The sequence below is a fragment of the Hyaena hyaena genome, unplaced genomic scaffold, assembly GCF_003009895.1.
Source record: "Hyaena hyaena isolate Hyena2069 unplaced genomic scaffold, ASM300989v1 scaffold_411, whole genome shotgun sequence".
NCBI lineage: Eukaryota > Metazoa > Chordata > Mammalia > Carnivora > Hyaenidae > Hyaena > Hyaena hyaena.
In genome coordinates, this window is record NW_024081040.1 from 888,907 (window position 1) to 899,749 (window position 10,843).

At 45.5% G+C, this 10,843-nt stretch overlaps 1 protein-coding gene across 1 annotated transcript in view; it reads right to left on the reverse strand.

The window, feature by feature from the left end:
* Window positions 1-6,690, reverse strand: part of KIF16B (kinesin family member 16B) — a 296,460-nt gene extending 289,770 nt beyond the window's left edge. The window contains exon 1 of the mRNA XM_039252113.1: window positions 6,591-6,690. Within this exon, the coding sequence (XP_039108044.1) occupies window positions 6,591-6,637 (47 nt within the window). The 5' untranslated portion in view covers window positions 6,638-6,690. The remainder of the gene's footprint in view (window positions 1-6,590) is intronic.
* Window positions 6,691-10,843: the final 4,153 nt, after the last annotated feature.

The window sequence follows — 10,843 nt, forward strand, 5'->3', positions numbered from 1 at the left end:
ATTAGATAAACTTCTGAAAATACAAAACGGCAAATGACAACCCTGTTTTAAAACCATCAGTAGCCCCCAGTGCCTAAAAATAATAGCCAATATTTATAGAGCCCTTGCTTTGGGGCCAACACTGTTAGCAAGTGTTAGCGCATTCAGTCACCATCTCAGCTCCATGAGGTGGGTCCTGTGAAGATCTCCATTCTATTATACACGAAGACGCTGAAGCACAGAGCACTTAAGTGCCAAGGCACGAAACTGAGAGGAGGCAAATCTGGGACTCAGGCCAGTTCAGTCTTACCACCCAACAGAACTTTCCACAGTGAGGGAAAAGCTCTATGTCTGCACGGTTGAGTACATGGGCTACTGAGTATCTGAAATGTGACTAATGCAAGTGACCAACTACATTTGAAATTTCACTTAATGTTAGTTGAAATAGCCACAAGAAGCCAATAGCTACCATACTAGCCAGCAAACTGGAGGATAAAAGCCCAAGCTTAACACGGGAAAGTCCTTCCAACACCCCTCGACAAATTCTTACAAAAAGCTTCAGTTAGCTAAAACCCCTTGTAACTGTTCTCGTTCCTACCTGCCCTGCCCTCCTCTCATCTCAGTGTTCTGTATGAAGGAGGAGCTGCAGAAATGACGGTACAGTTGACTTGGTACAAATCCAGACTCCAGTGACTATTATCTGAAGTTCTCAGTTTCCCTTCTGTAAAATGGGCAGAAAAGGCCCTCAGTCACTCAGTTGGTGGGAGCAGGAAAGGAAGTTGCCAAGGTAAAGAAATGAGCATGACGCCTGATGCTTGGCAGTGTCTCGACAGTTGTCCCTCAACCCTTAACACCTAAGCTGCTGTCCTCCTCACAGATCCAAGAGACCACCACGAACTATTCCCTGATACTCATAAAATAAGACTTCAGTACACCCTAAAGGCGTCAATCCCAGTCAAAATACCACTGGGGGCTTTCTTCTCTTTTCAACTTGATAGACATTCTGTAAAGTCCACCTGAGAGGCTAATCAGAAGAAAAAATAGCTAAGAAGAGTCAGAAAAGGGAAGGAATGAGGCAGTCTTGCCTTATTAGGTAAGAAAGCACGTTAAAAAGCTATCAGGGCGCCTGGGTGGCTTAGTCGGTTAAGCATCCGACTTTCGCTTAGGTCATGATCTCGCGGTTCATGGGTTCGAGCCCCGCGTCGGGCTCTGTGCTGACTGCCAGCTCAGAGCCTGGAGCCTGTTTCAGTCTGTGACTCCCTCTCTCTCTGACCCTCCCTTGCTCACGCTGTCTCTCTCTCTCTCCTAGAAATAAATAAAAAATATTTTTAAAAAAAAAGCTATCACTTGGGGCACCTGGGTGGCTCAGTCGGCTCAGTCGTTTAAGTGCCCGACTTCAGCTCAGGTCATGATATTGCAGATCATGAGTTCAAGCCCTGTGTCGGGCTCTGTGCTGACAGCTCAGAGCCTGGCGCCTGCTTCAGATTCTATGTCTCCCTTTCTCCTTGCACCTCTCCTGTTCATGCTCTGTCTCTTTCAAAAATAAAGAAAGACATTAAAAAATTTTTTTAAAAAAGCTATCATTTGGCCTGCTGCCAGTACTCAGTAAATATTTTTTTGGTAAAAAAAAGTTTTCAAATATCTATTATTAAGTAAAGTTGCAATCATTAAATTGTAAAAAATAACAGCGAGGATAACTGATCCTTACAGAGCCCTTGCTGCATGCCAGGCACCGTATGGAGGGCTTTACCCAGATGCACGTTCTCGTTTGACCCCCACGAGGCTTGTTTTTCAGATTGCCAACTGAAACTCATTAATAGATCTTGAAGTCTGTTTAGTGGATCTAGAAATAGCATTTTTTTAAGAAGACAATAGAAGGGTGCCTGGGTGGCTCAGTTGGTTAAGCGTCCAACTTTAGCTCATGTCATGATCTCATGATTCGTGGGTTCAAGCCCCACGTTGAGCTTTGTGCTAACAGCTCAGAGCCTGGAGCCTGTTTCAGATTCTGTGTCTCCCTCTCTCTCTGACTCTCCCCTGCTCATGCTGTCTCTCTCTCTCTCAGAAATAAATAGAACATTTAAAAAAATTTTAATAAAAAGACAATAGAATAAAATCGGACAGCATAGAAAATATGCGTGAACTGCATGTAACACCTTTTACATACCTACAGAACTTCGATTTCAAATGTGTTCTCCTGTGAATGATAGTAACAAAACAGATTAAAAAAAAAAAAAAAAAAAAAGACCTTGCCTCCCAACCTGTAAGGAACGTACAATTATTATCACCAGATCACAGCTGCAAAAACTGAGGTTTAGAACAGTTAAGTCTCTCGCTGGAATTCACCCAGCTTGTAAAAGACAGCCAGACCTGGAACCCAGGCAGCCTGCCCTCAGACCCCAGCCCCGTCAGCACTGGCAGATCAATGGCACAGGACAGACAGCACTTAGGAGCCACCTAGTGTTGCCGCAAAAAAAAAAAAAAAAAAAGAAAACAAAAGGAAATGGACAAATTAGTTACCAAATCATTATTTTGTTCTCTCCAGAAGGGAAAAGAAATAGCTTGTAAAACTGTTAAAAAATGAAACCAGTAAAAAAGAAAAGGTCAGGCCTAAGAACAATGTAAGATATCACAGAGAAAAAAGCATACGTGAGACATACAAATGTAAGGCGTAAAAGGACAATACATAAATGTTAAACTTTTGCCCATAAAAACAATGAACAAATAAAGTTTTTGCAAACATTTTACTCATTTTCTAAAGGTACAGGACTGACTGTCCTCAGAAACTAACTTCAGGCAGGGCACCTGGGGGGCTCAGTCAGTGAAGCAGAGATCCTTGATTTCAGCTCAGACCATGATCTCACATTTCGTCAGTTCTGGCCCCACCTTGGCTCTGCACTGACAGACCCAAGTCTGTTTGGGATTGAAGGAAGGAAGGAAGGAAGATAGGAAGGAAGTAAGAAAAGAAGGAAGGGAGGAAGAAAAAAGAAAGAAACAAAGGAAGGAAGGAAGGAAAGAAGGAAGAAAGGAAGGGAGGGAGGGCGGGAGGGAGGAAGGAAGGAAGGAAGGAAGGAAGGAAGGAAGGAAGGAAGGAAGGAAGGAAGAAAATTACTTCGAGCAAGTTAACTATGTTTCCCAATCGGTACAATGGCATGACAATAATAGTCTGTACCTACTAAGACTGTTACAAAGATTAAATTAGATTTTGTACCACTGCCACCAAGCAAATTCTCAGTAAAGATAGCTGGTGTTGCATGATGCAAAAATAACAGTCCTTTCAAACCTGAAACTACTACTTCGGCCACATAACCAAAACCCCAACCATAGTAAAAACAAACATGTTGCATCTTAGCCTGAATCAAGCACTGGGTGTGTGTTTGCAACAACTAGTTACTGCAAAGTCTCCTGGCTCAGATCTTGCCACCACGCCTCCATCCTTCTAGAGCCTGGCTCCAATGGAGGTCCTCACCTCCCAATATTCCAGGCCTTTGATTTCTATTGATTGTTTCCTCTTTGCCTAAAGCTCCTCTGAAGATTAACATAAAAATTTTACATCTGCACATACATCTCCATGTCCATCCTTACACATAGATCTTGGTCGATAGGAATATCAATCATAAAATAAAACCTTTATAAATGAAACTGCCCAATCCATGGGTTTATAAAATTCTAATCTTGACAGCCACTGTCAAATTTCCCACTAAAAAGTTTTCAGAAGTTCTGGCCCTTTATGATTTCATCACCACTCCTTCACCAGCACTAGCTGTCCAGTTAACATCCACCAATCTCACTGATAAACATTAGTTTCTTACTGCTAATATAATGTGCGTGTTTAGGTCAGATACTTCTGGTTGGCCGTTTTGTATATCTCTTTCCATTTCACTGCCAACTTCAAGATCATCGTCCCCATGAAACTGCCTTCTGGGAGGTTACCAACGCTCCTGTCTCCAAGACCAAGGACCTCATCGTACTCACATCCTCAGGGCATTGTCCTGACGACATCTGACACCAAGAACCATCACCTCCTTCAAGAGCCATGTCTCCTTTCTCTGCTATGACAATGTGCTATGCTAGTTCTCCTTCCTCATGCGCAAGCCAATCTTCTCCCTAGAGTCCTACGGAAAAGCATATCCCAGTACCCAAGCCTTTTCTTCCTACTGTAATATTACTTTTTTAACCTATTATATATATACACACATAAGTATATGTACATACGTGTGTGCATGCGTGTATGTGTGTGTGTATATATATTTATATGCTTGATACATAAAGATAAGATTTTCTCCTCCTGAGAAATCTCCTCACTGTAATACTCTTAAATTGTCATGATGTGCAAAAGATTTCCAAATGTCAGCCCTCAAATCACCTGAGACATAAACCCATGTTTCTTAAAGTCTACTACTAAACACCACCAAAGAGACAGACACCCTTCCCACACCTCAGATAATCAACAGGGTCAAGAGGAGGGCAGCACTCACTCTGTGCCAACTCTGTGCTTGTACTTGACACACTACAACCCAGATCCAAGAGGTAATTTACGAACTTCATGACACACCTTCCCCAAACCTCTTCTACCTCCTTGACCATCAAACTTCAGTTAAGTTCATCTATGTTCTTCCCCTTCCTCCTCCTTCCCATCCTGTCATAAGCTGTATTGGTGTACATATCCAGCCCTCTCATTTCCACCTTTGGTTCAGACCGCTACTTCCTCATGTCTTACCCTAATCCTGATAGCACCACCAGAGTTTCCTACTGAAAGCATGAATACCATCACTTCGATCTACCTCCTCAAGTCACATGACTTTTGGGTGTTTCCTGCAGCCCCTCCATATAACTGGCTCCAGGCCTGCACTGGCAAAGGACTGCACCTGCACCATCCCTCTGAACCAGCCCATGTTTTAGGAGGCTCCTACCAGTATGTAGTCCCTACCCCATCAGACACCAGGATCTTAAGAAGACATTCATCAAATCGCATTCACCTTAGGGGCGCCTGGGTGGCACAGTCGGTTAAGCATCCAACTTTAGCTCAGGTTATGATTTCGTGGTTCATGAGTTCGAGCCCTGTGTCGGGCTCTGTGCTGACAGCTCACAGCCTGGAGCCTGCTTTAGATGCTGTGTCTCCCTCTCTCTCTCTCTCTCTCTCTCTCTCTCTCTGCCCCCTCCTCCGCTCATTCATATTTTCTCTCTCTCTCTCTCTCTCTCAAAATTAAACATTTAAAAATTTAAAAAAATTCACCTTTTTAAAAAAATTAAAAACATGTCATTCACCTTGTCCCCCAAACAGCACTATACATTTGGCAGGTGCTTTCTAAAGTTACTCAATACAATCTTCTAGCACGTGTTCATGTCATTCCAAAGAGAAAAAGGAACTTCTTTATCCGTGTAAATCCAGAATACAGAAAAATCCTTTTAAATTGTCTAAATGATTTAGGAGTCTGTTTGTCCTGTATGACTGAATATACACAGAAACATCCATATTCTCTTCATACTTACAAAAAAGAGTCAAACTCCTTCCCTAAAAGCTTTACAAATAACCTAAAAATGACAAAAGCACTGGTTTCCAAGAGTTACAACCCAGAATGATTCCCTATTTGCCAAGAGAAAAAATAGATTCAGGTGAGTCGAGAAAGATTCTGGCAATCACTTGATTTTATGATCTTCTGAGGCCCCAGTCAGCTGTCAGAACCATCAAACAATGACCTCCACAAACTGATATGAGAAAGTGGAAAGGCCATATGGTAAGTCAAATGTCCAACAACTTGACTGAGAAGCCAATTAAAAAAAAAAATGGCCTTGTGTGAACCTGGCTGTCAATTCAGAAGGACACATCCTGTTTAGGTCTACTTCATTTTTAAAGTTAAACCAATTTAAAAACTAACTCTTCTAAAGAATCTTTCCAAACTGATTATAAAGAGGTCATTCAGAAGGAAGCATAGATTATTTTTCAGTGAGTAAAGAGTGAGTAAAGAGTCAAATCATTCTGAAAAGCATTACTTTGTTGAAAAGTACAAGATTAAATTCTAAATGTGTTTATAACTCTTCCCCTCTGTTAACACCCGCGGGTTTCAAACACGTGTGCCTAAGTGTCCTTGATTTTTCTCCCCCTCTGAAGTCAAACCTTTGCTAAAGCTTCCCATACACTCTTGAACGTGAAGTCAAGAACTGCTAAATTACTGATTAAAACTTAGGGAATTGAAATCATCGTTCACTAAGAATTAAACAGTAACATTACTGTTACTAGAGAACTTCTGAATTGACAGAGTTGAGGGGAGTTCCTCTGACAGCTGTGGTGTCCTATATCCCCCGCCCCCAAGGATTCTAAGCCTTCCTGAAAGTGATCCCTTGACGCTTCTGAAAGGAACACGCAAACCTCCACAATGGGACAGGAATCTTCCTCCTGAACTCGGTACCCCCAGAGTCCCCAACAGGGCAGCGTAAAAGGGACAGCAGAGCATGAAGTGCTCCAGGCCCCCAAAGGCCACAGCCAGGGACCAGTGGGCCGCAGACCGTCCCGTGACACTGAAGTCCAGGCTGCCCTTTGAAGGGACTTGGGAGACTAGACTCATCCGAGTGGGGGCGCATCAGGGGGCCGCCTAAGGCCTCCCCCAACTCACCTGCGATTCATGGGCCGGACCCTCACGGCCACCTTGACCGATGCCATTGCTCATCCCGGCCCGGCCCACGCGGGCTCCCACCTGCCCAGCGCCCCACGGCCGCCGGCTACTCTCGCGACTCTGCCCTCCGCTCCCGCCCACTTCCCTCTCTCTACCCCCGCCCCTCCGCTCCAGGCCGGACCTAGCGTCCCGCGGCGGCCCCACCTGCCGGGCCACTGAGCATGCCCAGAGCGGCCCCGGCCGCGTGATCCTCGCGCCGGGTTTTGGCGGCGGCCGGGCGGCGAAGAGGGGCGGGGTCGGGATTCCAGGGATCCGCGAACTAAAGTCGCTGAGTTGGGAGCAGCCTCCGCGCTGGAGTGGCCTGGAAGTCACCCAGGGGTACCGGAGAGGAGTGATTTCAGGAAAGCTCCAACCCAGCCTTATCACTTGAAAACCTAGGGGGGAGGAAGAAGGGGAGAGGGTCGCAGTGATTTAGGGCCAGAGCAAAGACCTCAATCCTGGGGCTCAGATTGCCGAAAACACAGTTTGTCAGCCCGTAACGAGGACCTGGCTTTACCCTACCGTGCAGGAGTTTGCTCATCCAATTTACAGAACGGGAACCCGAGGCGCAGAGATTATTACAGATTTTTGTGGGAAGTTTCTCTAGGTCCTTCAGTGCCGCTCAAAGGCTCCCCAACCAAGGACCCTCAATTCAGGGATGACAAGAAATTAAAATAAGTGTACTAGATGTTTTAAAAATGCGGGCGAGAATGACTGTCTTGACTGAAATCAGACCTTCATTGGACTTGTTTGCATGTATGTTACAGTTTAGTAGTTCAGGTTTAATCATAACGTAGTTAGGGCTGAGAACGACCATCCCTTTAAAGCCTGACCCAGCCTCTTTTCCGGAGTCTTCCTCTTCTGGTGGCCCTCTCCCTAAGAATGTAAATTCATTCTTTCAGCTGTGAATTCCTGCATTCCTTCAGGAGCCCACCTGTGAGCCACAGGGTTATCTGTGGGCCTCAACCAAGACCTGAGCTCTGCCTTCTTCCTAATGCCCCATTCAGAGCCGCTCAGCACGAACCCACCCTAGCCCAGCTCCAGGACCCCACTCTTCTTGCTGTGTCAGCTGATAGGGGGCCGGGGGGGGGGGGGACCCACTGCATCTCATCCTCCAGATCCACCTGGCTCTGGAGTCCACCAAGGGCCAGGAAGGAAAGCTCTGCCCTCGCCCCCTCTCCCTCCCTGCGGGTATTTCACACCCCCAGAGAGTCTGAGAGCCAGGGGCGGTGGTCTTCCCTTCAGGGGAAGGGAACAGGGCCAGCCAAGAAACCGAGCTGTAACAGAGGCCACAGGGAGTGGACCCTGGGCTGCTGGGTTTGAGCCCCAGCTCCTACACTAGCTTTGGGCGTCCTCCAGTCAGCATGGCTAGGCACCTCTGGAGCTTTTTGCCTTCCAGCAAATCAGATACAACTCCATGGAGCTGATTAGTACACTAAGTGAGATGATGTCAGCAAACGTGACCCACTCAGAGATAAGGAATCATTACTTCTTCAGCTTCCCTGGAGCCCCGCGGCTAGCCCGGAATCAGCAACTCATTTGTTTTCCAGAGCCCTGTAAGCCTAGGGTTTTTCCCGCTTTCGCGAGCAGAGCTGGGTGCGGATTTCACCACTGCTGGCTGCAGAAAAACAAGGAGGCCGGAAGTTGGACCGGGCCTCGCGGAACATGCGCAGTAGCGGCGGGCTGGTTGGAGGCGCGGCCAGGGAGCCAGCGCACCGCCCCCGCCGCCCCAGGCAGGGGCGGGGTCCGCCGTATAAGGGAGCTGCGCGGGGACAAACAGCGCGCGTCTTTTCCCTGGGGGTGGGCGGGGGTTGTGCAGCCCGACACGCGTGCAACCCGATACACGTGCGAATCACTGCCACCACTGCTCGCTACCATGCTCCCGGGTCTGGGCTCATGGAACACCCGACTGGCCCACGCCCGGCAACGCCAAGTCAATTCTTAAAGACCACGAATTAAACTTTATAGGAGGAGTTCAAGCTTACTCATAAAGCGATTTTCTGTGCCGGGGGTTTTATTAGTTGGTTGGCCGGTTGGTTGGGAGGTTTAATTCATTATTTCGTTCATTAACTTTTCAACAGCCTGCCTATAAGCCCCTGACCTTCTGTGACCTTGCCATTTGACACCAAACAGAGCATCGCAGACACACTAAACCTCACACATCTGGAATACGGGTTTTGACTAGATGGCAGTGAGGCTTCAACTCACAGAGGGACACTGGGGGAGGTGGGAAAAGAGGTATTTTGCTTGTGTTGGTGTAATTTATTTGGGTCTTTATTTATTCTTTTTTTTTTTCCTGATGTTTATCAATCTCTGTACTGCCAAATAATTGTGAGTGATTGAAACTCCCTGAGTCTTATCGTCTTCATTTCAAAGTAAGATAGCAGGAGAATAGAATGTTCACTCCACCTCAAAATATTTGAATCATCTTGAAATACCATCATCAGGAAACACACACACACAATATCCCTATCAACTATATATACAGCGATATATTTCTTCCCTTAGCCTTTGAGAAATAAAATTGATTTACTCTCACAAACATGACTTTTAAAAAACCTTGATAAACAGCAGACTGGCACACTTAAATTGGAACGTAGCATACAACTGACATCTCAGAAACCCATCTGTTTTCCTATGTGCTAAAAGTACCGACCTCAAGCCTTCTTTCACTCAGTACACTTAATACGTCCTATTGCAGTTGTCTTACACCATGCGACTTAAGTTGAATTCAGGAGATAAACACTGAGCCAGTAAATAAAAATAAGTATTCTGGTTTTCAAACAAGTACCTGATATTATCAGAGATAGAAATTACAGATATCAAATCTAAACCCAGAACCATTTTCATTTTCTAAGTCATAAAATTTAAAGGTAAGTTTAGGATCTTCTAACATACTAAACATTAAAAGCAAAGATAATTTGTAAACGTGTGCTTTGGAGCCTGATTGTAAAACCTGAACTACAAAGTAACAGTAAAGATAATCACAAAAGTCGAACATAGAAAATTTTCTACGAAGCTAGAGGCTGGTAGCTTTGAACTCCAGCTTTCTTTTACAGCAGAAGTGAATGAAGAAATCACAGAAGATTCAATTTAATGGAAACTATCATCCTAAATACAATCATTTTATATACTAAGATGAAAGAAAGATTGTTTCAATTGCATATAACTGTACCTATGGTAACAAATAGTTCAGAATTGACAGATTTTGTAGACTCTATAGCAACATTTCAACCCTTAAGAGTGAGAAACCACATTTAGTACATTTAGGGGTAGGGAGACGTTTCATGGATGAATTAGTTTTGGAGATGGGCCTTGCAAAGGGGTGGAATTTGAACTCCAAGATGGGTGAAGAGCTGATTTCTAAGCCAGAGAAAATACCTTGAACAAACGTTCAGAGCTGGGAGAGTGGGGGGTCTTGCTCAGGAAATAGTGAGAAAGTCTCTTTACCTAAAACAGTGTGACAGATTTAAAGATAGTTATAAATGCTTCTCCTCCGTACTCAGTACTCAGTACTCGTACATTGCAGTGTCAGGTTTCTCCGCCTCTCTAGTATGGCTGCCCTGATACCTTGCTCTGACTCATAGAATGCTGCAGAATTAACTTTGTTACTTTCAAACATAGGTTTCAAAAGCCCTCGCATCCTTCCTCTCACTGGGGGACCCTGATGCTGTCATGTGAGCAAGCCCAGGCTAGCTGGCTTAAGAATGAATGGCATGACCCAGTCAAATCCAGCACCACAGCCAACAGCCAGACAACCACCAGATTTGGGAGTGGGGTCTCCTAGCATCAGCTCACCCCAGCCAATTCATTGGCTGACCCCAGATGTAGGAGTGAGGGCAGCCCAGAGTGACAGAACCCATCCAGATAAGCAGAACCACCTGTTGACTGAGAGGATCAGAATATGCCACCACTCAGGGCGCCTGGGTGGCTTAGTCGGTTAAGCGTCCGACTTTCGCTTAGGTCATGATCTCGCGGTTCGTGGGTTCGAGCCCCGTGTCGGGCTCTGTGCTGACTGCCAGCTCAGAGCCTGGAGCCTGTTTCAGAGTCTGTGTCTCCCTCTCTCTCTGACCCTCCCCTGCTCATGCTGTCTCTCTCTCTCTCTCTCCCAGAAATAAATTAATTAATTATAAAAAAAAGAATATGCCACCCCAAATCACTTTGACATAAGAATTATTTTAAGCTGAGGACAATTAAGACGAAGCAAACACAGA